The sequence below is a fragment of the Mobula hypostoma genome, chromosome 1 (genome assembly GCF_963921235.1).
Source record: "Mobula hypostoma chromosome 1, sMobHyp1.1, whole genome shotgun sequence".
Lineage (NCBI taxonomy): Eukaryota > Metazoa > Chordata > Chondrichthyes > Myliobatiformes > Myliobatidae > Mobula > Mobula hypostoma.
This window is the reverse complement of record NC_086097.1, coordinates 124,025,698-124,053,631: the sequence shown is the minus strand read 5'-3', so window position 1 is coordinate 124,053,631 and position 27,934 is coordinate 124,025,698. Positions and strand designations below refer to the sequence as shown.

General features: G+C 40.7%; 2 protein-coding genes across 3 annotated transcripts in view; both read right to left on the bottom strand.

Moving 5' to 3' along the window:
- Window positions 1-10,882, bottom strand: part of LOC134350241 (sperm-associated antigen 1-like) — a 143,823-nt gene extending 132,941 nt beyond the window's left edge. Inside the window, exon 1 of the mRNA XM_063055258.1 lies at window positions 10,811-10,882. The gene's annotated coding sequence lies outside the window, so the exon portion shown is untranslated. The remainder of the gene's footprint in view (window positions 1-10,810) is intronic.
- A 3,838-nt stretch (window positions 10,883-14,720) lies between these two features.
- Window positions 14,721-27,860, bottom strand: polr2k (RNA polymerase II, I and III subunit K). Of its 2 annotated transcripts, none has more exons than XM_063036223.1 (4): window positions 27,734-27,849; window positions 23,446-23,515; window positions 19,757-19,849; window positions 14,721-14,994 (listed from the first exon to the last, which is right to left on the bottom strand). In XM_063036223.1, exons 2-4 carry the CDS (start codon window positions 23,510-23,512, stop codon window positions 14,972-14,974), a joined length of 183 nt encoding a protein of 60 aa, XP_062892293.1. In that variant the 5' UTR covers window positions 23,513-23,515; window positions 27,734-27,849; the 3' UTR covers window positions 14,721-14,971. The 2 variants fall into 2 exon arrangements, with proteins under 2 accessions (XP_062892293.1, XP_062892218.1); XM_063036148.1 differs by having other exon boundaries at window positions 14,729-14,994; window positions 23,446-23,569; window positions 27,734-27,860.
- Window positions 27,861-27,934: the final 74 nt, after the last annotated feature.

The window sequence follows — 27,934 nt, the reverse complement described above, 5'->3', positions numbered from 1 at the left end:
TCAGCTGGAGACAAAACCATGTTCCCAACTCCTGCTGTTCTCAATCCTAACTCTAAATCTGGCTGCATACTGCTTATTCATATTTCACTACATGCTCACAGGAAATCAGATGTAACCTTCTCAAAGCAAATCGGATTCACCCAACACCACAGGAGAAAGCTTGAGCTACACACTATATTTGACAAAACTCAGCCAGCAGAGAGCAATAGCAAGGGGGCCTTTGCAAATCAGATATATTAAATTACAGAGCTTATACATAGAGCTTGTCAATTATTTTGATCAGTCCAAAAGAACAGTCTTAATTCAAACAAGGGAAACTATATCAGTACAAGAGATGAGTTGGCTAAGAAAAGTACTTGAAATCTTTGGCAATAAGCTATGGGAGCAGAATTTCCCCATTCAGCCCATCAGCTCTATTTTACCAATTATAGCTGATTTTTTTCAACCTCATTCTCTCTCTTCTCCACATAATCCGTAACCCTTCCTTATCAATCAAGAACCCATCAATCTCTGCTTTAAACACACATGATGACTTGGTCTCCAATGCTCTTTGATACAACGAATTCCACAGATTTATCACCATCTGGCTGAAGAAATTCCTCCTCATCTCAGTTGTGAAGGGGTATTCCTTTATTCTGGGGCTGTGCCCTAGGATCCCAGACTTCCCAACTGATAGAGACCATGTCTTCTCCAGGTCTTTCAATTGCCTTTGCATGCTTAGCCTGTCGAAGTTTTCTTCAGACACTTTGGAGGTGAAGTTGGAGCAGGATAGATATAAATAAAGTCTTCTTAAATATTCCCTTGGGAATCATGGATAATTTGTTTCTACTCAATGTCTGTGTACTCTAAAGGAGCTCATAAGGCCAATTTGAAATATTCAGTCCCTACCACCAGTGGAGCAGGTGCTCAACAGGGTGTATCAGTGAGAAAACATGCATTTCCAGCATTAAAGCTGTTTTGTGTGTCCTCCCAATACATGAAGATAAGATTAATAATGCCATCCCAAAAAATTCTTTATAATTTTGAATACTCTTGGACTAGGAATTTTCACGAGTCTTTGGGGATATTACACGTTTTTCAAAGAGGCTTAGAAAACTGTTAATTGGCAAGACAGAGTCTGAAATAAATCTACAGAATCTGGTGTTAGGTAAATGACTGACCAAGTCTGCCTACAGGAGTAGTTCAGTTGTAATTAGGGCCACAGTGAAAGTTCACTGCCTGCAAGAAGAAATAAATATTCATTCAATCTACCTGCCAGTGAATTTGGAAGATTTTGCACAACTAGAATTCAAATTTAAAGTCAAAGTAAATATAAATTTACTGACTACTTTATTAGGTACACCTTTACACTTGCTTGTTAATGCAAATATGTAATCAGCCGGTCATGCGCCAGCAACTCAGTGGATAAAAGCGTGCAGACATGGTCAAGATATTCACTTGTTGTTCAGACCAAGCATCAGCACGGGGAGGAAATGTGATCTCAATGACTTTGACTGTGAAATGGTTGTTGGTGCCAGTCAGGGAGGTTTGAGTATCTCAGAAACTGCTGATCTCCTAGGATTTCCATACACGACAGTCTCTAGATTTTACAGAGAATGGTGCAAAAAAACAAAATTTATCCAGCAAGTGGTGGCTCTGTGAGTGAAAACGTCTTATTAATGAGAGAGATCAGAGGAGAACGACCAGACTGATTCAAGCTAACAGTAAGAAAATGGTAACTCAGATAACCATGTGTTACAGCAGTGGTGTACAGAGAGCATCTCTGAATGCACAAAATGTCAAGTCTTGAAGAAGATGGGCTAGGATGTACCTAATAAAAAGTGACCACTGAATATATATGTTACCATATACTACCTTAAGATTCTTGTACGCATCTAGAGGAAAATAACGGAATACAATAGAATTTATGAAAAATATACACAAAGACTGACAAACAACCTGCATACAAAATAAGACAAATTATGCAAAGAAAAAATAAATACTGAGAACATGAGTTGTAGAGTCATTGAAACTGAGCCTGTAGATTGTAGCATCTCTGCAGTACCTTGAGGTGTTGAGATAGTGGTCTATGTGTCAGAAGCATACAAAAAGATAAGGATTACCACTGCCCAGAAGATCATGGCATATCTTGATCTTCAAATATCTTTTTTTCTTCAGAAGACCAAAGATTATGCTGGGACACAGAAAGCAAAGATGAAATTCACCATAGGACAGTAAATAAGAATTACTAACTTTGATAAATGTATAAATCATCTAGAAATATACATTTTGAAGAAATAAAAATGCCAAGGAAGAAGCATTCCATGTGCAATAAACAAAAGAAGTTAAAAATAATAAGCAGAAAAGCCTGGAAATACCCATGAGGTCAGACAGCAACAATCCAACGTCCTTACATTGAAACAGTTAGCAATTAAAGATCATTGAGACTCAGAACATTGGCAATTCTCCTCTCTCTCAATCCCACAGATACTGCTCAACCCTCTGAGTTCCTCCAGCATTTTGTTCTTCTTTTTTTGCTCCAGATTCTAGCATCTGAAACCTCTTGTGTCTTCTAGTTATCTCAAGGATTGAGAGGATTTTATTATTCAGGAAATGATAACCAAGAAATTAATCATGGAAAATAAAATACAGTAAAAGATTCCAACAATATGAAAAGCATTTGCGAGTTATTTCATCTTCCATTCTTCCATGATCTCTTCTTCCTTTGTATAAAATTCTTGTCCAATATTCTCAGTTGCCCTTTGTCCCTGTCATCTCATATATCCTTTCTCCTGCTAACAGTAATCACAGATAAAGAACTCCTGATCACGTCCACGTATTGTTCTCCATCTAAAATCTCAGAATAGTTATAGCAAACGCAGGTGTCCATGCAGCCTGTTTAGTCTGTATTAGCTCTACAGCAGAATAATTGAGCTGGTCCCTCTCTCCGTAGCATTGCAAATTATTTCTCAAAAGATATTCATTTATTCAACTCCCTACAGAATACTAAAATTAAATCTTCCTCCACTTATGTTGGTTGAGGTCAACCATAGATGTTACGTCCCAGCTATCTAGTTATTGGTGCAGCGCCGTCAGTAGCTGACGAGATGAATGTGAGAGTAGCAGTCTCTGTTGCAAAGGTCACATCCATAAGCAGTTCCTTTCTATGAGCTTGTTTGTCTTCTGCTGCTTTCATGAATTTGTCCAGCCTGACTTAAGGTGTTGTTTCAGGGAGCTTCTACATCTAGTGCAGTTAGCTTCCAGTTCTTCCCAGGATTCAATGTTGATATCCAGCCCCTCATGTTCCCCTTGCAGACATCCTTATAGCACAGTTGCTCGTGGCCAGTGGTTATGCTGCCTGAAGTCTGCTCACCATAGCGGATATCTTTTGGGATGGGGCCATCCTGCATTCAGCAGACATGACCCAGCCAGTGCAGCCTACACTGTGTGAGCAGAATGCACATGCCAGGGAGGCCAGCATGAGAGAACCTCAGCATTGGGTACTTCTTTCCCTCCAGTTGCCCAAGATACGATGATGTCCCCTTAAATAAAAAGTGCCAAGCCTTCTCTCCCACTTAGCATATGATGTCCAAGTCTCCTGGTGAGGCAGGCAAGTGTTCATGCAGCCTTTCCAATATGCTTGCCAAATTCTGCATTGAAGGAGAGGTTATCACTGATTATGGACCCCAAGTATGTCAACTAATGAACAACACCGTCTTTGAATTTACGACTGGTAATGACTGATGTCCTGTCCCAAACTGTTTGTCTTTTTCAGGATGATAGTCAGCCCAAATCCCTTGCCGGCCTGGGAGAAGCAATCCATCAAGCTCAGGGATGTTGTGGAGAGTGGGTTGCGACTGCAAACATCATCAGCAAACAGCATGTCTCTAATCATACCCTCGAGCACTTTGGTTTGGATCCTAGGCAAGCAAGGTTAAAAAGCCAGCCATCTAATCTAGTGCGGAGGTAAGTCCCCTCTTTTGCAGTGTAAAATACGTGCCTCAGAAGGGCAAAGAAGACCCTGAAGAGCATGGGGCAAGAACACAGCCTTGCTTAACACTAGTAATTATGTCAAAGGGCTCCAAAGGGTTGCCACTGTACTGCACAGTCCCTTTCACATTGTTGTGGAAGGATTTGATCATGGTCTGTAGTCTTAGTGGGCAGCTTAACTTAGAGAGGATCTGAAAGAGCCCATCTCTGCTGATCTAGTCAAATGCCTTGATCAATAAACGCAATGTAGAGCGCCGCTTTTGTTCTCCGCAATTCCGGAGCTAGCGGGGAGAAAATCTATAGTTGACTTTCCAACACAGAAGCCACTCTGTGACTCCGGGTAGACGGGTTCAGCCAACTTCTTTACCAACAACATTCAAGAGAGAGATGCCCTTGTAGTTGTTACAGTCAATTCTCCTACCTTTGTTTTTGTAGAAGGTAATGACCTTGGCATCTTTCTTATCCTGTGTTACAGCTCCCCCCTGCCAGCAGTGACAGAGGACTACATGCAGTAGGGTAATCCATACGATATAGCAGCAGAATTAGGCCATTTGGGCCCTCAAGTCTGTCCCGTCATTTCACCATGGCTGATCCACTTACCTCCTGTCTTCTCCCTGTATTCTTTCGTGCCCTGACTAATCAAAAATCTATCAACCTCTGCCTTAAATGTACCTAAAGAATTGACCTCCACAGCTGCCTGTGGCAATGAATTCCACAGACTCACTGCTCTCTGGCTGAAGAGATTCCTTCTCATTTGTATTCTAAAGGGACGTGCCTCTATTCTGAGCCTGTGTCCTCTGGTCCTAGACTCTCTGGTTCTCTTGAAATGAATGCCAACATTGCATTTGCCTTCCTCACCACTGACTGAATCTGCAAACTAACCTTGAGAGAATCCTACACAAGGACTCCCAAATCACTTTGCATCTGATTTTTGAATTTTCTCTCCATTTAGAAAATAGCGTACCCTTTTATTTCTTCTATCGAAGTGCATGACTATACACTTCCCGACACTATCCCATCTACCACTTTCTTGACCATTCTCCTAATCTGCCTAAATTCTTCTGTAGCATCTCTACTTCCTCAAAACTACCTGCCCTTCCACTTATCTTCGTATAATCCGCAAGCTTTGCAACAAAACCATCAATTCCATCATCCAAGTCATTGACATACAACATAAAAAGAACTGGTCCCAACACAGACCCCTATGGAACACCACTAGTTACTGGCAGCCAACCAGAAAAGGTTCCCTTTATTCCCATTCTTTGCCTCCTGCCAATCATCCAATCTTCTATCCATGTTAGTATCTTTCCTGTACTACCATGGGCTCGTAACTTGTTAAGCAGCCTCATGCGTGGCACCTTGTCAAAAGCCTTCTGAAAATCCAAGTACACAACATCCACCGATTCTCCTGTCTATCCTGCTTGTTATTTCTTCAAAGAATTCCAAAAGATTAGTTAGGCAAGACTTTTCCTTGACGAAACCGTGCTGATTACAACCTATTTTATCATGTGCTTCCAAATAGCCTAAAACCACATCCTTAACAATCAACTCCAATATCTTCCCAACTACTGAGGTCAGACCAACTGGCCTATAATTTCCTTTTTTCTGCCTATCTCACTTCTTGAAGAGTGGAGTGACATTCGTAACTTTCCAGTCTTCCGGAACCATTCCAGAATCTAGTGATTCTTGAAGGATCATTATTAATGTATCCAGTCTTTTCAGCCACCTCTTTCAGAACCCCAGATGCATACCATCTGGCCCAAGTGACTTATCTACTTTCAGACCTTTCAGTTTCAAGAACCTTCTTCCTAATAACGGCAACTTCACACACTTCTGCCCTTTACACTCTGGAACTTCCACCATACTGCTAGTGTCTTCCACAGTGAAGACTCTTGCAAAATACTTATTCAGTTTGTTCGCCATTTCCTTGTACCCAATCACTAACTCTCCAGCAACATTTTCCAGTAGTCCAATATCCACTCTCACCTCTCTTTCACACTTTATGTCTCTGAAGAAGATATTGGTATTCTCTTTAATAATATTGGTTAGCTTACTTTCGTATTCCATCTTTTCTTCTTAATGACTTTTTAGTTGACTTCCATTGGTTTTAAAAACTTCCCAATCCTCTAACTTTTGCTCTGTTATAGCTCTCTCTTTGGCTTTTATGCTGACTTTGACTTCTCTTGTTAGTCACGGTTGAGGCATCTTGCCTTTACTCTTTGGGATGTATAAATCCTGTGCCTTCCAAATTGCTTCCAAAAATTCCAGTCATTGCTACTCTGCTGTCATCTCTGCCCGTGTCCTTTTCCAATCAAGCCAGCTCCTCTCTCCTGCCTCTATAATTCCCTTTACTCCACTGTAATACTGATACATCTGACTTTAGCTTCTCCTTTTCAAATTTCAAGGTGAAATCAATCATAATATGATAACTTTCCCCTAAGGGTTCCTTTACCTTAATCCCTCTAATCAATTCTGGCTCATTGCACAACATTCAATCCAGAATAGCTGATCTCCTAGTGGGCTCAACCATGAGCTATTCTAAAAAGCCACCTCGTAGGCATTCTAGAAAATCCCCCTCTTGGGATCCAGCACCAACCTGATTTTCCTAATCTACCTGCATATTGAAATCCCCCATGACTATTGTAACATTGCCCTTTTTGGCATGCATTTTCTACCTCCCATTGTAATTTGTAGACCACATCCTTACTACTTTTTGGGAGTCTGTAAACAACACCCATCAGGGTCTTTTTACCCTTGCAGTTCCTTAGCTCTACCCACAATAATTCAACACCTTCCAACCCTATCTCACCTCTTTCTAATGACTTGATTTCATTTTTTGCCAACAGAACCATGCCACTCCCTCTGTCTACTTGCCTGTCCTTTCGATACAATGTGTATCCTTGGATGTTAAGCTCTCAGCTATAATCTTCTTTCAGCCACGTATCAGTGATGCTCACAACATCAGACATATCACACAGTGTTTGATCTGGCCTGGGGAAATCCCATCATTACTTGCTGCCTTACCTAAGGCCAAGCTGACGATGGCCTCGCTGAGCTCCTCTGGGGTTGGCGCTGTCCAGTTCTTCCATTGTCAGCAGGCACTCAGGAGTCCGGGGCTGAGATGGTGACAGTGTTCACTCTGGAGCTGAGGTCAGAGTAATGTTCTATCCATCTCTCCACCTGTTTGCCCCGACTGTAATTACTTCCCCATTGATGAATTTGAGGGGACCCATCCTGCTCTGAGATGGGCCGAAGGATTTCTTAGTGCCATCATACATACCCCCGATATTGCTGGCCGGTGTTGCAGTCTGGATGTCTTCACTGAACTGCATCCAGTACTTGGTGCAGTGCCTGGCAGTCTGCCGAACTTTTAGCATCCTTCCTTTCAGTTGGTGAATGCTTATACTCAGCTGGGGCAGCACGATTGGCTTCAGTGATAGGGGATATCTTGTTGGACTTGGCTTTGGACCAGTCACTTCTTTCGGAGGTCTTCCTTCCACATGTAGCCAAGGCTGTGCTGCAGATGGCGTTTCATTTCTCTGTGAAAGAGTTTTCAGGCTGCTGGGCACTCAACTCTTTCTTGAAGGCCTTAGCAAACTACTCCAGACATCTTGCTGACATCAATGCAAGGGTTTCCTTCTTGTTTAGTATGGTGGAATTTCTTTGACTGCGGTCTGATCTTGAAACACGCCAGCATGTGGTCTGTGCTGCAGTCTGTTCGACGGTAGGAACTTGTTTAAAGCAGGCAGCTGAAGGAGGAGCACCTGACTAGGATCAAGTCTAGCTGGTGCCAGTGTCTGGAGCGAGGGTGTCTCCAGGAAACCTTGTGTTGAAACTTGGTCTGGAAGTATGAGCTGGTGATACATAGATCATGATAGGTGCAGAACTCCAGCAATCGGTGTCTGCTCTCACTCATCTTGCCTACATTGTGACCTAGGCAGGAGGTCCATAAGTCATGATCTGCACCACCTCTGGCACTGAACACACCCAGGAGAACAAAATGTTCTTAGCTGGGGGTACTCCTTACGGTGGCTGCAAGGTTCTCATAAAACACACTCTTTGCCTCACATGTGGGGCACAGCGTGGGAACGTACACACTGGTGAGAGTAACTGGATGTTTGGTGATGTTGAGGTGAAGAGTAAGAGTTACTCAGATGCAATGCTGCTTGGTTTCACCATCTTCAACAATGTGTTCCTCAGCACAAAGCCTACTCCATGCTCTCTGGGATCATCAGGGCCCTTGCCTTGCCAGAAAAAGGAGTAGTCTTTCTCCTTTAATGTGCCTGAGTCAGCCAGATGCATCTCCTGCAGGTTGGCTATGTCTACGTGAAGTCTTTCGAGCTCCTTGTTTATTACAGCTGTCTTCCTGACATTACAAATATACTGGAGGGTATCAGAGAGGCCAGTTATGATTATCCAAACAATCCAACATTCCAATTTTAGAGCTGGTCTCTTTCATTGTGTTGTCTTGCCCGGTGCAGTACATTCAGTCTGCAGTGAATGGAGAAACTAATCCCCATTCACCCAATGAGGAAAGCAGGCCATGGTGGCACAGCACCTTTTTGACTGGGGGCTGCCCAGCTTAAGGCAGGCGGTAGCTGTCCAGTGAGATCCAAGCATCTCCTCCACTGTCGGAAGCAACCCCTGGCACCACCCACACGCTACGTCAATCGAACATTGTGGGCCATAACTGGTAATTGCTGCTTCCCATGTTGTGTTAACCCCCCAAGGCGAAGCAGGGGTGTTCTCTCCTGAATATTGTTGACGTCGCAAGGTGAAGTTGATATTCAAGCCAGTACACAAGCTAAGCTAGTACAATATGGAGAGCAAGCTGTTGATCATGCAGCAGACTCCACCTTTCCACGCAGTCGATGAATCTAAAGGAACGGCAGAGACTGACACTGTTTGGCACCAGTGGCATTGCACAAGTTGCCAGTCAGCATTGATCTCAATGTAGGCCTGCCTTAGTGACTCCAGCTCCAGATTTTAACCCCGGGTTTACTCCTGAAGCCTTCCCTATGAGTGGGTATAGCCACAAGGCAGCACCGATTTATCAGGGTTCTCCTTCTCCTAGATCAGCTTTCAACCACGGCTGACAAGCCCCATCTACCCAAAGCAACTAGTTTTAAGGTGCCAGTAACCCGCTTTGGCCTTCTCCTGTCAGTAGGAACGGTCCTACCAGGCTTAGTAGCTAAGCCACACATGAAGCATGAAGGGGAGCTGGACTTAATTGTCAGAGGCTATTTGAGACACACAGCATTTGGGAGCATTTAATAGATAGTGGGAGTTTATCCCCACTTACCACCATCCCCCTCACCCCCACCAGCTATGACAACCTTAAGGAACTTCCACCACTACAACATATTCCATATGATATTAACTCACTGCTTTTTTTTGCATGTCACTTTTAGCTCTTTTGTCAATCCGTTTCATTCTATGTACCAAAGAGCAGCTGTCAGTGCTGAAGAGATTAAAGTCAAGACACAAGCAGTAAGATCCAGAAGAGCACAGGTACTTTTGTTCAATTGCTTTTCGACAAATGGAGTCTGTCAATTTTCTACTTGAGTTTGCTAATGGTGAACGACCAACTGAGGTAACCACAAAATTACATCCAAAAAAAGGGGCACACAGAAATCCTAAGCAAAAACCAAAAAAAAAAGTGCTGGAGAAATTCAGCATGTCAGACTGCTTCTATGGAGAGAGAAAATGGTTCAAGTCAATGGTTCTAATCAGTAACCGTTCAGCAAAACAGAAAAACACTCAAAAAATGTTCTTAAAGTGGTGAGCAGGGGATGCGATGGAAAGAGAACATTTGTGATAGAGCACTGACAAAGAAACACATACAAAATGCTGGAGGAATTCAGCAGGTCAGGTATTGACCAAGGTTGCCCTGGTAGAGATGTGACCGAGAGAGTAACAAATTGGACATCATGAAGTGTTTGAATACAGTAAATAATGGCAGAAAGACCAAGAGCTGAAGGACACAAATTTAAGGTGATTAGCAAAAAAACAAAGGACACGAGGAGATGTACACCAATGATCTTAGATTCAGTTTGAACTGAAAACAGACTCAGTTTTGGCTTTCAAAAGGGAATGAGATAAATTCCAAAGTAATAGTGCTTACAACATATATCAAAGATTGGCAGAATAAATAGGTTTTATTTGACAGATCAATAAACGTTTACATATTAGGTAAAGGGAATGAAATAAATACCTAAATAATAAGTAACTGACGGTGTTTAGAACATATATCAAAGACTGACAGAATATTTAAGACAAGGACCAATAGATTTTTACATATTAGGTGAATGAAGCGCTATGGGTTTAATACAGATGTGGTGATATAACTGTACAGTCCCGACCTTACTGCATCGAAAACACGAGATACCGAATGGTTTTTCCAATTTTAACCGGTCTACTTTTTCAAAGAAAACAGCGCAAACTCAATGTGCGGACCGGGAACACCTATGCTGGAATTATTCTATATTGTAAATACAGGTACGATAAACCATGCGTGTATAAGGCACAGGAGGTTTTTTTCATAGCTGCCATCTTGTAAACATTGTAATTTGCGACTTTTTGAAAGCCATCCCCATACTTTAAAGTTTGTAGTTTAATATCGGACGCTCTTTCATGTACTGTCTTCCATTAATCAAAAACAAGCCGAAAGTTTTAAAAGAGAAAATAAAAGCGTTGCCCCGCGTGGCGCGTTTCCATAGAAACCCAAAGCCCAACGCCGATGGAAATGAACAAGTTATTAATTTTAATTTAAAATACGCGTCTTTCTTCAGGATATAGCTACAATACGTAAGTTAATGGACAGTTATCTAAAAGTTTGTACCTGCACATTCACACAACGAGACCTCCCAAAGGAAAATCCAAAAAGTCTCTTAATTCCTTTCTACCCAGAAACCTACGCGGCGGAAACGGAGAGAACCTCAGTACGTCATCGGCGCGAAATTTGAAACTCAGAAATGTAGCACTTCCCCTACGGGAAAGTACGTCCAGTACCCCAAACATTGATTATGTTTCATCGATGTATTTTATTCTCTCTCCGGCAGCGATGTAATCCAATATCACCTACCACCCTCTCTTACCTCTGGCTGAACCCTGATCCAGACATCGTGCCAGCACCAAGATTGTAACTTTCCGCAGTATCAGCTGACTCTAAAATGATCAATATACTGTACATCCAAAATCGTCACGCAAATCATTCTTGCACTTCACTTTTTCAATACTCAGCCTCATTTTCTCCAACGGAGATAAAATTGTGGTCAACCAAAATTTATGTCGATGTTGTCCCTCCTAAAACAATAGTCTCAAAATTGGTATTCTTCCTTTCAAATCCCTCCGCAGCATCACCCTTTACTACAGCTTTCCAATCTTTCAAATCTTGTCTCATTTGTTCTCCATCACTGGCAGACCTACTTTCAGCTACCTAGGTTCTAAACTCAGTCTTTCTTCTTCCATTTAAGACTGTTCCAGAGGTAGTTTGGCTATAACAAAGTATATGATGCTGTAAGATTACGATCTCATTGTTGGTGTTTGATATTTAAGTAATATTGTAAATCTATTGCTTGATTGAGTATTCTTTGGTTAAATAATTAATTACAAGGTATCTGTAAAAGTATGTGAATGGCAAATGTATAAGTGTGCTTATACTTATGGTATAAGTGTGCGCCTCACTGAAGTTAAAAAAAACGTACATGAGTTATGCCCAGCCCCGTGTTTTTCTTTCAATTAGTTTTATGTTTTGGAGTTACAAAACATAACACTCTTAAATACTGTATCAGCCGCTTACTCTTTTGAATGCAAGACTCTTTGTGATAGCTTTCAAAGTTAGATTGGATACATCAGTTGAATATATGTAGCTGTTGCAGTTCCTGCAGTTTCTGGTTAGTTTGCACATTTCACATGAAAAATAATTGAATCTACATACTACACAGGCAATGAGGTTCAGAGTATAGGTGAGATTGCGTGAACCACACAAAAAAAGTGTGCTGTCCAGAGAGTGATACTTCGAGCTTAAGAGAATGGGAAATTCTGGTGGACCTTGTGAAAAATGACCCTGGCTAGATATCAAAGATAAATTTTATTCACTATCTACATTCACATGTATTAGGAATTTGTTGTGGTGTGTTATTCAGGTGCAACATGTATGATAAAATGGCATTCAACAATTATAAAGAATAATAATGGGCAACCTCACACCCAAACATCAGATAATATGGCGAGTATCCAGTAGCTTCATTCCGTGTAGTTGTAACAACGAACCAGATGCCCAATATGTTGACTCCACCTGCTTTTCTTGCTGATCTCCAGGGTCCCAAGCATGTCTAGCAAGGACCCATTAAACCTCTCAGGCTGGGATCGCCCTGTGGGTGATTGGGCGTGGACCTCAACTTCTCAACTCCAGGCATTCCCAGGAACTCATAGATGAGTCTGCTCTCGAAGTCCCGTCCCTGGTCACTATGTATCCGCCTGGGTAGGCCATAATAAATGAAATGCTTCTCCCATAATTTCCAATTAATTGGGACATATCGGGACTGGTATGATTTGGGACGATTAAGTGGCTGCCCCAATTAGCTGAAGATTCATGGAAACAGTTAAAAAGGTATTTAAAAAAATTAACTGAGCAACAAATTATGTATTTAAATGAAATACAGAATGAAATAGAACACTACGACTACTATAAAACTGTGTAATAGTTCTTAATAGTTATTGATGGAGGAATTCAGTGTTCACTGAGATATTCTTTTGATTGAATGTAAATGAACAAAATTGATGCAGAGACTTGGGACAAATAGTGGACTGCCTTCAAACAAGGCTTTCAATGATTGCATTCTCCAAATCTTCATTTTAATTGTAGCAGTCAAGATGATTGTCAACACCTCCAAATTCTTCATAGTTCCTAACTTGTTAAAGCAGTGAAATCATTTTGTTTTCATTCCTGGCCATTTCTGACATCTCTGAACCTGAATGCTTGAAACTGCAGCGGGCAAAACAGTGCTGAATTGTCTTTGTTTATTAATCGCCAACTATCAGTGACAAAAATCACTGATTTTTGAACACACACACACGTGATGCTATTTGAAAACTCTTTGCTCTAAGCAGTGTAGTGTCAAATGGCCACACAACATGCATATGACTGACGCTTGTCAGAACGGGTTCAGCAACTGTCGCCTGCCCCAATTAAACTGCAGTGTCCCAAATAAATGAAGGGAACCCTGGCTGTTTTCTCGATTTGTTTGTGTCTACTGTTTTTGTTAGAATGTTGTTCTAAGAATGGTCACAAATGAGCAGCTGCCCTATTAACCGTTGGCCACATTAATTTGAATCCATTGTATATAAACAAAATAAAGTTAGAAGTTAAAGTACAGATATGGAATAAAAAATGCAGAAATAGATAAATAACAGCATGCATTTTGGAAGAATCAAAGCTTATGGAAGTTTTTAGTATGGATGGAGATGTTTTCTAATCTTCATGGTCAAAAGAGGATTGAATGACTGCATTACTCTGATTTATTTGCCTTCGTCTGTGGCTGATCCAGCATTAGACAAGTGGATTTGCCTTTGTTCGCAGCTGACCCAGCAGGAGATGAGGAATTGCTGTGCAGTTTTTCTTGAAGTAACATGTCTCCAGGACAACATCCCATGTACCATCAGTCTCCAGTCCATGGCACTCAGGGACTTGTGATGATGTTATTTTGTGACTGTATGTGCTGAATCATACTATGTCCTTTGGCCCCTGGAGGAACGATGTTTCATTTAGCTCTATAAATGTGAATGGTTGAATGACAATTAAACTTGAAGACCTGGGTACAGTGGATCTGGAGAAGTTTTGCTTCACTCCACCAACTTTATTTCCTGTCATTTATCTTATGTACAAACACTCCTGTGCCTAACATCACTTTATGGACATACATATATTGATTGTAGAAAGCTATCTTATATGTTTATTGTATTTTTTATTATTGTGTTCTTTATTAGTTTTTTCCTGCTGCATCAGATCTAGAGTAACAATTAGTCATTCTCCTTTACACTTATGAACTGGAAATGACATTAAATAAACTTGAAGCTATTAGGAGAGCCTAGGATCTAAGGACGCAGCCTCAGAATAAAGGGATGTCCCTTTAAAAGTGATCGGAGGATGGTGATTCAACCAAAGGGGAGTGAATCTGTGGGCAGATATCAATGTGGTTTTTGGTTGGTAAGGGAGTAAAGGACGATGGGGAGAAGGCAAAAGAATAGTGTCGAAAGAAAAATAAGACCAATGCTGATTCAGGAGCCTGATGGTTGTAGGGCAATTACTGTTCCTGAACCTGCTGGTGAGGGACTGAAGGTTCTTCTAACTCCTAGCTGATGATAGTAGCGAGAAGAGTGCAATGCCTGGATGGTGGGCTTGAACTTATCCCGGTAATGCGTAGTAAGGTTATACATCTTTCCATCAGCACATTGTTGAGACTAAACACAAGGGCAATATTTTTATGTTGAAATACTTAAAAGTGGCATGGAAGCACAGCGGTCAGCACAATGATTTACAGCAGCAGCTGTAAAGATCAGTGTCTATTTCTCATCATGGCTATGCATGGGTTTCCTCCACATCCCAAAGATATATAGGTTAGGGTTAGTAAGTTGTGGGTATGCTATCTATGTTGGCGCCTTAAGTGTGGCAATACTTGCAGAATGTCCCCAGCAACTCTATGGACTATGTTGGTTGTTAAAGCAATCCACACATTTCACTGTCTGTTTCTATGTACATGTGACAAATAAAGCTAATCTTTAATCTTGAATGGAAAAGTACAGAGTAGTTGATTATTCAGTGATTGTTCCAATATCACATTTATTTTATCAAATAAAACACTGTACAATTTGAAACATTCAAGAAATACAATAAATGTTTAATTCTAATGTAGTAAATTTAAAAGGCTTCTCTCCTGAAATTTAGAAGTTAGATTTTGAAAGAAACAAGAACTAGGAGTAAATGCTTTAGAGAAAAAGTTCATCGGGCATCAAAAACAACCACTGTGAATATTCAGGTTAAGGAAAAAAAAGTATAAATAATGAAGCTATTATTTTAAAAAAGTAACGAGTTTCTTTTCTAACACTCATGATCTATAAGTATCCCTACAGTGTTCCACAAGTGAAGAATCTAATTCCAATCTGGTAAAACTAACTTTCATTTGGGAAAACTTACAACATAATAGGAAAAGAGAGAGCATATAATACAAAAAATGTGGGTAGTTAGAGGATTGTGAAGCTCTTAAAAACCAACAGAAGGTAACTAAACAAAGCCACAAGGAAAAAAAAAGGGATACAAAAAGTAAGCTCGATATAACATAAAAGAGGATACCCGGAAATTCTTTCAGATATAAAGAGTAAAAGAGGAGAGTGGTTATTGGTCCACTGAAAAATGATGTTGGATAGTAGTCGGAGATGAAGTAATGGCAGATGAACTTAATAAGTACTGTGCATCAATCTTCACTGTGGAAGACATTAGCAGTACGCTAGAAATTTGAGAAAGTTGGGCAGAAGAGAGTGCATTTGACCTCTAAGGAGAAGGTGCTTGGGAAGCCGAAAGATCAGAAGGTAAACAAGTCACCTGGACCAGATGGACTACAACCCAAAGTTCTAAAAGTGATAGTTGAAGAGATTATGGAGCCAAGAGTAATGACCTTTCAAGAATCACTAGATTCTGGCATGGTTCCAGAGGACTAAATAAGTGCAAATGTCACTCCACTCTTTAAGAAAGGAGAGAGGCAGAAGGAAGGAAATTATAGGCCACTTAGCCTGACTTCAGCGGTTGGGAAGATGCTGGATTCCATTATTGAGGTTCAGGTTTCGGGTACTTGGAGGCACATGATAAAATGGACCACAGTCAGCATGGTTTCCTTAAGGGGAAATCTTGCCTGACAAATCTTTTGAAAATAACAGGTAGTATGGACAAAAGTCTGAGTCAGTCGATGTTGTTTACTTGGATTTTCAGACTAGCATTGATATGCCAGAGTATTTAGAGGTAAAGGAGGAGGTAGTACTAGGTCCCTTAAAGAGTATTAAGGTGGATAAGACCCCGGGACCTGATGAGATATACCTCAGGTTACAGAGGCAAGAGAAGAAATTGCTGGGGCCTTCATCAGTATCTTTGTGTGCTCTATAGCCACAGGTGAGGTCCCAAAGATCTGGTGCATAATTAATATTATTTCATTATTCAAGAAGGGAACAAGGGATAATCTTGGAAACTATAGGCCAGTGAGTCTCACATCAGTGATAGGGAAGTTACTGGTGAGAATTCTTAGGGATACAATTTATGAGCATTTGAAAATCCATGGCCTAATTAGGGAGAACCGGTATAATTGTGCAAAGCAAGTTGTGTTTTACCTACTAGATTGAGATTTTGACGAAGTGGCAAGGGTGACTGATGAAGGTACAGCTGTGGATGTTGTCTACGTGGATTTTAATAAGGCGTTTAGTAAAGTCCCTCATTGTAAACTCATCCAGAAGATTACAATGCAAAGGATCCAAGGTAAATTAACTTTTTGGATTGAGAAATGGCTTACCCGTAGAAAACCGAGGGTAGTGGTCGAAAGGACTTATTCTAGCTGTCATTAGTGATGTTCTGCAGGGATCTGTACTGGGACCTCTGCTGTTTGTGATGTATATAAATGGCCTGGATGAAAATGTAGATGGGTGAGTTAGTAAGTTTGCAGATGATATGAAGATTAGCGGTGTTGTGGATAGTGTTAATGACTGGCAAAGAATACAAAGGGGATATAGATTAGTTGCAGATATGGACGGAAAAATGGCAGATGGAGTTTAAGCCGACCAAATGTAAGTGTTGCAACTTGGTAGGTCAAATGCAAACACAGAGTACACTGTTCAGGGCAAGATACTGAACTGTGTTGAGCAAAGGGACTTTGGAGAGGGTGCAGAAGAAGTTTACCAGGATGTTGCCTGGATTAGAGGGCAGGGGCTACAAGTAAAGGTAAAGTGAAATTAAATTAAATTATCAAAGTACACATATGTCACCATATACAACCCTGAGCTTCATTTTCAAGAGGTTAGACAAAATTTGGTTATTTTCTCCAGAGCAGCAGAGGCTGAAGGGAAATCTGAAAGGATTACAAGATTGTGGGGCATAGATATAGTACACAGCCAATATCTTTTTCCACCCAAGCATTGAAATGTCTAATACCCAAGGACATGCACTTAAGGCAAGAGGGGGTAATTTCCAGGGAGATGTGAGGGGCAAGTTATTTTACACAGATTGGTGAGCGTCTGGAATGCAGTGCCTGGGGTGGTGATAGTGGCAGAAACATTAGAGACTTTTAAAAGATGTCTAGATAGGCACATGAATGTGAGAAAATAGAAAGTTATGGGCATTCGTGTAGGTGGAAGTGATTAATAATTTAGTTAGCCATTTGATCACTAATTTAATTGGTTTAGAATAACAGTGTGGGCCAAAGAGCCTGTTCCTGTGATGTACTGTGATATGTTCTATTACTCTGGGAATGAAAAGGCATGGATTAGAAGGGCCGAGATGGCCTGTTTCCATGCTGTAATTGTTATGTTATATGGTTAGCATACAAGGAGTGTTTCATGGCTCTGGGTCTGTACTTGCTGTTTAGAGGAATGACAGGGCATCTCATTGAAACCTATTGAATGTTGAAAGGCCTAGATCAGGGTCTAGGACCAGAGGGCACAGCTTCAGAACAGAGGGATGTCTATTTAGACAAGGGGAGCAATTTATTTAGCCAGAGGGTGGTGAATCTGTGGAATTCATTGCCACAGACGGCTGTAGAGGCCAAGTCATTGAGCCTACTTAAAGCAGAAATTGGTAGGTTCTTGATTAGCCAGAGTGTCTAAGATTACAGGAAGAAGGCAGGAGAATTGGGTTGAGAGGGTTAATGAGTCAGCCATGATGGAAAGGTGGACCAAAAACCGCTGGGCGAAATGGCCTAATTCTGCTCCTATATCATATGGTCTTATACGCCGCACCAGAGCAACACATAAAATTCTGGTGAAACTCAGCCAGTCAGGCATCATCAATGGAGGGAAATGATCAACTCTGGTCAGAAGAGCAGAAAGCAAGAGAGACACAAGAGGTACTGCAATCTGCTGGAGGAACTCAGCAGGTCGAGCAGCATCTGTACAAGGCAAGGGATTGTCAATGTTTTGAATTAGGATTGATTGGAGATGTGAGGTGGCCAGTACAAAGAGAAGGGGAGTAGTGAGACAGATCATCAAACTGATGGATTGACAGAGGAGGGTGTAAAAAAACAGGCAGGTTGCATCAGGTAGGGAAGGGGAGTGATGATGAATGTGACAAATAAGTGGTATATTTAAAGCATCAGATTTAAAAAGCAACTAGGATCTGTCAGGACTTTCTGTGAGAATTGAGATTATTCGGATTAATAGGCACCTGGCAAGAGCTAATAAAAAGTTAGGTTTAAGAGGAGCGGCTATTGTGGGAGTGGGCCAGTGTTAGAGCAAGAAGGCTTCAGCAAGGACAGGCTTGGTTGCGTTTCTGTCCCTTTCCTTATTAGTGCTGATCCAGAAGAGTAAGATTAGATTCCAGGTCAGTGGTGTGCTTCTTATGCAAGTTGTGGGAGATCTGGAAGAACTCCAATCTCCTTGATTACTACATCTGCAAGAAGTGCATCTAGGTGTAGCTCCTTACAGACTGTGCTGGAGAACCGGAGCTGAATGAACTTCGGCTCATTCAGGAGAATGAAGAGTTGATAGGAGCTACAGAGTGTTAGTGACCCCTAAGTAGGCAGAGGCAGTTAGCTGGGTGAACATCAGGAGGGAAAGGTTATAGGCAGTTAGTGAAGAATATCCCTGTGCCTATTCCCCTCAATAATAAGTATACCGCTTTGTATACCGTTGGGGTGGATAACCTACCTGGGGAAAGTCACAGCATCTAGTTCCGGGACTCAGTCTAGCTCTGTGGCTCAGAAGAAAAGGGGGAAGAATAGGAGAACAATGGTGATAGGGGTTTCAATCATTCAGGGATCAGACAGGAGATTCTTTAGATGTAAAAACATGGTATTTGCCTCCTAGGTTCCAGGGCCAGAGGCATCTCAGATGAGGTCGGCAGCATTTTTTAGGGGGAAGGCAGTCAGAAGTTGTGGCACATATTAATACCAATAACATAGGTAGCAAAAGGGATGAGGCCCTGAAGGGAGAATATAGTGAGCCGAGTAGGAAGCTGCAAAGCAGAACATCAGGGTTGGTCACCTCTGGATTGCCATGTTCCAGTGAAGTAATAGTATGTTTTGACAGATGATTGCGTGGATGAACAATTGGTGCAAGGGATGTAGGGGGCAGGGCTTCAGATTTGTGGATCACTAGGATCTCTTCTGAGGAAGGTCTGTCTAGATGGGAACCAGAGTGACAAGTCAGAAGATGAGGCAGTTGGTGTAATGTGTAAGGAGACTGTGAGAAAGGATCACAGTCGATACAGCAAAATAGCAGTCAGTGAGATGAGTTGAAATATGTCTATTTTAATGTGAAAAGCACCAGGAACACGGATGATGAATTTAGAGCATGGGTCAGTATGTGGAACTACAACATTGTGGTCATTACTGAGACTTGGCAGTCACAAGGGCAGGAATGGCTGCTGGATATTCCTAGGTTTAGATGTTAGTACAATCATCTGCAGGACAAAAGTGACTCTAACAATAAAAGTCCAGCTTGCATCATCATAAATAATACACTAACTTTGTAAATTGAGCAGAACACTTAAGCATTATTAAAATTATATTGTATACCACACGCTAAAGGATACATCTCTTTGTTCTCTTCTTGTACATTATTCTGTAACCACATTCTCGGCATCGGATCGGATCTCTTGCTTTAATTTCATTTTCAGTGTGACACTCTGAAATAAGTAAACAACATCTCATTGTTTAACACCACTAAATTACATTTGTGTCAACATTATCTAATTAACTACTTGTGTATATTTATCTGCTAAAGGGAGAAACATGGACTTTTTGATAAAGGTTATGTAGCTGGAGGAATGGCGTGGAAATTTGCTGGAGAATTACTGCCAGTCTACACTGGCACATTTTTCGTCATTGATATTGGTGTCCATTTTAAACTCTGGTATTAAGGAGAAATATTTGCTATAAACAAAGTACTCTAAAGCTGCTTTACAGTTTGCAAAAATATAATAAAAAATTCTAAAAAGTTTGTTTTATAAACCCTCACGACAAAGCATTAAACAGACCAGCATTGCTAAGAACTTCAGAATTGATTGGCTTTATGAAATAAATATTATTGTGGGCATTATAGTCAAGACAAAACAGATTGATATTAGTACAAAAGTATTAGAATTTATTAAACTCCAGTCACAAATGTCTAAATAAGTTAGTTTTAAATCACTTGCATAATAATTATTGCTACAAGAAGATTAGTGGAGGAAGTAAAAATTTATGTGCAGGATAACCTATTCAGGTTTCTTTTACTGGATGTATAGTGGGAATAATGACCAGAATTTTAAGCTTGGATTTCACAAGTTATCTGGGAAAAGTTGTTTGGAAAACTTATCAGTGGTATCATCAGACACAGAGTGTTTGGTTTTTCAGGACAGGATTATGCAGCTTTGAAAACATTCTATGGTTCTAATTGTTAGATCCAGTAGATCTATAAAAGTCAGTGACCAAGTAGGAGCTTGTTGAAGTAGATCCCAGTGGAACACGGGAATGCAAGAACTACTTCGTACTTTAACTAAAGGACATCACGGCTGATCCAACTCTATTTCCCGTAACAGCTTTGCTTCTGTTAACACTGAACCTAAAATTATAGCAAAAGTATTAATTCCCCTTGGCAGGCAAAGAGTGTTCCAAATTAACCTCAACTTTTGTCAAATACCTTCCAGTGATCCTTACAATGTCCACCTGTCCACAACTTTAGTACCCACTGGGAAACAAAAAGATTTTTCAACCATTCCTTCCCTTTTTTGTGATTCTTAATCAACTGAATATTTTCTAAGTATTTGATTTCTATGTCCCAAACTATCACCAGATCCAGCAATTTTTCAACATGTTTGGTTAAATGGCCTATAATTTCACTCCTTCATATGTCATTTTCCAAATATGAAGGAGCAGTTTCTGAATCAACATAGTCTAGGAGATTCAGTCACTCATTTCCTTTTGAAGCCTGGAAATCATCTGATCATTTAGCGCCTTTATTTGATTGGATTTTTTGCATCACTATTTTTATAGAAACATCGATTCAGTCTTAATTTTCTGATATTAATGGGAATTGGCTTTCACCAGTACACCTAAACTCCTCTTTCTTTACTATAAATATCAAAGTAAAATTCACCACTTAATTTACTTTTCTCTACAATATCATTATCATTTAATGGAGCACTTTGGTCCTGATCACTATTGTTTTTATAATGTAATTAGAAAGGATATGTGATATTCTTGATATCCCTTTGATGTTTCCTTTACGTTTCACCCAATTGTAGCTCTGTCAATGTTCCCCCCCCATTTACTGTTGTCAGGACTTGCACCAGTCTTTACATTTTCTTTTAATTTTACACTCTCCTCATCTTTTTGGTAGTCTTTAGAACATGGAACAGTTCTGCACAGGAAGAAGCCCTTCATCCCATGATTTTGTACCTAATTAAGCTAGAGATCAAACGCCTAATAAACTAATCCCTTCTGCCTACACAATGTCCGTATCCCTCCATACTCTACGCAAGAGAGTGTCTGTATCTAACAACCTGTTAAGTGCCTTCATCATAGTTGCATGCACCACCACCTCAGGCAGCACATTCCAGGCACCCACCATTGTCTGGTAAAAGAAACTTGTCTACACATCAGCTTTGAACTCCCCCCACCCCTCCCCAACCAGGTTAAATGCACGTCCTCTATTAGACATTTTGACCCCAAGAAACAGAATCTGACTTTATTCTCTCAATCTTATAAACCCCTAACAGGTCTCCCCGATCTCTCACTGCTCCAGATAAAACAATCCCAAGTATATCCGAGCTCTCCCTATAGCACATATCCTCTAATCTAGGCGACATCCTGGTAATTCCAGGTGCAAAAAAGGACTTGTCCACAAGATAAGGATGCATGGATTGGGAGTAATATATTAGCATGGATAGAGGATTTATTCTAACCCAATAGTTAGGATAAATGGACGCTTTGGTGGTTGGCAGTTAGTGGGAAGCCCACAGTGGGTCGATGCTGGGCCTGCAACTGTACCTGATATATAGTAACAATCTGGAAGGAGGATGCATGTACAGAATGTGATAGGATTCTCTTCAACCATTCTCCTTTTCATCCTCCCCGGCTCTCCTAATGTTCGAGTTATTTTCTAGCTTCTTTATAATCCTCATGGGCTCCCATTTTTTTTCCATAAGTAGTATCTGTAGCACCTATCAACCGCAGCAGTACCACCTCATTTTATTAACAACCCTGCCACATTTCAAGACTTGTCATCAACAGCAATACTGAGTAGAAAACACAGCATTAACAGGAAAAGTGTAAACTCTTGTCTTTGGTTTCAGTGGGGCATTTCCACTGAAACCAAAGACAAGAGTTTACACTTTTCCTGTTAATGCTATGATTTTGGAAACCTAAATTAAAATGAAATAGCCATTCATGATATATATAAGATCATGAATTGTCTCTGCCACTTTGCATCCCTACTTTTCACTGCACTACAGTACATCCCTAGTTACCTTCTATATCATTAAGCCAGTCATTTAACTTAATCATATGTCACTTCTTTGCAAACACACCATTCCTATATCCCTTTACTGCTCAGTATTAGTCCAAAACCTTTAGTTAAGACAGGCAACTTAAAGCTGCAAGTTCCTGTCTTCTACTCCAGAATAGTGATATCCCCATTTTGGCATGCTAGACCAAAGATAGGAAAACTAATGGATAAGAATGCAGAATGTACAACTTTAAAAAAACACAAAGCAAGCTGAACTTGGCAAGATTGTAGGTAATGCCAAGTGATGAGGTGCATCTTTGCGGGTACTCTGGACATTGGTGCTGAATACTAGCAGGGATTCCCAACCTTTTTCATGCCATGGACTCCGACCATTAACATAGGGGTCCGTGGTCCCCATATTACATTATGCCCGTATTCTCACGAAGTAGTTCAAAACAAAAACTAACCGAACGACTTAAAAACATTTCAGAACACGCTTACTCCATGTGAAGAAAGAGGAAAAGAAAGTTGTACCAGTAAAAGGTATTACATATTAAGAGTGAGATCTAGGTATCCAAATCCTGTCATTTTGAATCAGGTGCATTTAATGTGACAGATACAGCATCTTTCATTTATCCTTTAAACCACTTGAAGCTTCTTGATTTAGTATGAGTTTCAGAGGTGAATTAAGTACATAAAAACACCAGCTTCATCTCACTATAATCTTTACTGTAGTAAAATAAAAATGTTGATATTAAGTTCATCAATTGTGATCATGGAAATCAAAACGATTACCTCCACAAATGTAGACCATAGGTTGTTGCTTTGGAGGCTGCAAGTCCTTCTGGGTATCCATTTTCATACACTGTTTGGTTTAAGCCAGAAGTCAAGCACCCAAATTAAGCAGTATTAAAAATCTCTGAGGTGGCAAAACACAGGTAGAATTGTCACTCTTAGGAAAGGGATCATTGTGAAATTAATCAATACAAATGCAAGAAAAGTGTTCCCTTACTCACAGGGTCACACAGTTTAACTGGAGCAATCATCACAAAGATAAATACAACAACAAGATATAAACATAGATAAGAATTTGAAAACAATGGCTCCAAATGATATCAGTAGAAAAAGAAATTCCACTGGTATCGGCATTATATAACTAATAGAAAAGTATAAAAAGATTAATGACAGGAGAAAGATAAAACTCTATATCTTCCAAAGCTGCTTCTAAGAACTAAGACTCCCGATGAAGGGTCTCAGCCTGAAATGTCGACTATTTATTCCCCTCCATAGACACAGCCTGACTTGCTGAGTTCCTCCAGCATTTTGTACATCTTGCTCAAGGTCTCTAGTAACTGTACAATTTATTGCATCTACAAAAAACCCAGTAATTCTCTTGGTTTAAGGTAGAATGTTGATTGGTACATGATAAATACATTAGAACAAAACCAGTAATATACTATGTTGGGGTTGTTAACTTATCCAGTTTATTGGAATCAACAATAAAAATATTCAAATTCTATTCAAAACTAAAGATTTGAAAATTCTGTGAGATTTATATGAGGTATTAAAATTGTTCCTGTACCTAAAAAGACCAAGGTAACATGTCTGAATGACTGGTGTCCTGTCGCACTCAGCTCAATAAGTAAATGCTTTGAGAGTCTGGTCAAGGACTACATCTGCAGCTTGCTACCACCCACACTGGACCCGCTACAATTCACCTACTGACACAACCGATCAACAGATGATACAATAGACACAGCTCTACACACTGTCCTTACACATCTGAAGAGGGATGCTTACGTGAGAATGTTGTTCTTGGACTACAGTTCAGCATTCAACACCGTAATTCCCTCCAGGCTCGACAAGAAGCTCAGCGACCTCGGCCTTCACCCTGCCTTGTGCAGCTGAATCCTGGGATCGCAGGCATGTGGTAAGAGTGGGCTTCCTCACTTCTGCCCCTCAACACAGAAGCCCCTCAGAGCTGTATCCTAAGCCCCTCCTTTATTCTCTGTATACCAATGACTGTGTCGCCACCCACAGCTCCAATGTGCTAATTAAATTTGCTGACGGTACCACATTCATTGGCCTTATTTCAAATAATAATGAGGCAGCCTACAGACAGGAAGTCATCACCCTGAAACAATGATGTCAAGAGAACAACCTCTCCTCAATGTCGCAAAAACACAGCAGCTGGTCGTGGACTACAGGAGGAATGGAGACAGGCTAACCCCCATTGACATCAATGGATCTGGGGTTGAGAGGGTAAACAGTTTTAAGTTCCTTGGCATACACATTACCGAGGATCTCACATGGTCTGTATGGTGTGTGGTGAAAAAAGCACAAAAGCATCTCTATCACCTCAGATAGATGAAGAAATTTGGCACAAGTCCCCAAATCTTAAGGACTTTCTACAGGGGCACAATTGAGAGCATCCTGACTGGCTGCATCACTGCAGGAGGCCACAGAGAGTGGTGCGGACAGCCCAGCGCATCCGTAGATGTGAACTTCCCACTGTTCAGGACATTTACAGAGACAGATGTGTAAAAAGGGCACGAAGAATCATTGGGGACCCGAGTCACCCAACCACAAACTGTTCCAGCTGCTACCATCTGGGAAACGGTACCACAGCATTAAAGCCAGGACCAACAGGCTCCAGGACAGCTTCTTCCACCAGGCCATCAGACTGATTAATTCACACTGATATAATTGTATTTCTATGCTATATCGACTGTCCTGTTGTACATGCTACTTATTACAAGTTACTATAAATTGCACATTTAGACAGATTTTTACTCATGTATGTGAAGGATGTAAGAAATAAAGTCAATTCAATACTTAAGAGCTGTTGATGCAACCTGTTAAAAATTCCTAACTGAAAACAAATATTAGTTGCAAGCATCTAATTAAAAAAAACAATTGAACCATATTCATTAAGCCACTGAGAAATTGGAATGAAAGTCCCTAATCCTAAGATTGATACCCCAAAGCAACGTATATTCTATTATATTTATATTTAATTTTTTTTAAAGTATTAAAGTGTTGGAAGAATTGCAGCCAAATTTTACCAAAAAATCTCCTGTAAACATCAACGGGTTAAATAACTAAATGATCCATTTAATAGTTTCAGAACTAAATTTGGCCAGAATACTAGGAGAAACTTCACTTGTCTTCTTTCAAATTCAAAATCTGAAACTAGCAGTCTTTCAAAATATAACATACATTTGGAATTAAAGTCAGATTACATCAGTTTAATTTATAATTAACTTAGCTTAATATTAGAGAGTAGTGTAACATTTACTAATGTCCAATTGGTACCCAATATCACCAAGGTCAGGCTCAGTAATAGCAGCCTAGCTCCATCTGCCCTTGTCTACATTGGAAAACTAAAACTGGCTAATATAACCAAGGCCAAATGGGGCAGCAGTCCTGGAACAATTTGTAAAAATTGGCTTGGTGTTGGGAGCATAATGGTTGAGAGTTGTTTTTTTTTTGTGACTGGTAACCTGTGATCAATTGTGCAGTGGCAGCACAGTAGCACAATGGTTATTAGCACAATCGCTTTACAGCGCTGTCGATCACTGATTGGGCTTCGAATCCCACCGCTGTCTATAAGGAGTGCGCACGTTCTTTCTGTGATGTGAGGGTTCACACCAGGTGCTCCGGTTTCCTTCCACATTCCAAAGACGCACAGCAAGGGTCAGTGAGTTGTCAGCATGCAATGTTGGTGCCGGTAGCATGGCAACACTTGTGGGCTGCCCCCAGCGCAATCATTCAAATGTGCTGGTTGCTGACGCAAAACAACGCATTTCACTGTACGTGTGACAAATAAAGCTAATGCAGTATATATTTAACATAGAGATCAATAGTGGAACCCCCACAGTTTGTTATATGGGAGGCGTAACAGTTAGCATAATGCTATCACAGTACCAGTGACCCGGGTTCAATTCCTGCCGCTGTTCTTTATACATACTCCCCATGACTGCATTGGTTTCCTCTCACATTCCAAGTTAGTAGGCTAATTGGTCACATGGGTAATTGGGCAGCATGGGCTAGCTGGGCCAGAAGGTCCGGTTATCTTGCTGTATCTCCAAATTAATTACTTAACTAGTTGGATGTAAATGCAGGAGGTGTGACCACTAAATTTCAGAAATTACTAAATATTATATTTACTAAGTTTACCACCAAATGCAGATTTTTTGATTGACAGGGTAGTTATGATTATAATAATTTAGCAAATGGACAGAGAAATAACAGATGGAATTTAGTCCCAAAAAACTGCAAGGCAATGCTGTTTCAGAGGACCAATAAAGTCAGGATACATACAATGAATGTTGGGACCCTAAAATGTAACAAGGAACAAAGGGATTTTGATGTACAAATCCAAGAATCCACAAAGTTAGCAGCAGGCAGATATGGTGTACATCTTCTTGTCCTCATTATCTGAGACACAGAATGTAAGCAGAGAGGGATGATGGTAAAAAAATCTTTATAAAATATTAGCTAACCCACAGCTGAATACACGTGCAATTCTCATCACCACACTTTGGGAAAAATGCAATTGCACCAGATCACCAGAATGTTGTTATGGGCTATGAGGAGACATCGGATAAGCTAGGCTCGTTTTCTTTGAACAGCAACGCCTGAAGGAGATCCAAATTGAACTATGCAAAACTATGAGAAGCATAAATTGGGTATATTATGGAAAATGTTTCCCTTTGGCAGAGATACCAATCACAGAAAAGGATATATTTAAGAAAGGAGTTACAAGATTTGGAGGAGAATCAAGGTGGGATATTTTTCAATCACTAATGGTTATAATTTGTACACAAGAGATTCTGCAGATACTGGAGACCTGGAGCAACACACACAAAATGCTAGGGATTAGGAACAGGCATCATGAGTCGAAGTACAGTACATATTTCAGTACGGTATTACTCTATAGCTCACATCATTATCACAGCCTCATGCCACTAAGGCATCCCGGTGAAGAGTCCGCAACTCCCAGCCCCGCAGAAGCTTCTGAACCGACACAAACCGCAGAACCATCTCAGCCCACCGCTACTTTAAGAAATGTTTTCCTCACCAAGCTACTGCCAGGGATTATTTCCACACCAAAACGATCTAATCCTCAAAACCTCACACATGAGGCCGACGACCAGTCTCCGAATAGGCTCCCGGGGACAGGCGCGTAACTTCCGGGCGGTCGTCAGCAAGGCGGCCGGTGATTGGCCCCCCGCGCCGACAAATGAAGAACTTGGACACGAAATTCGAACGCGGAATCTGC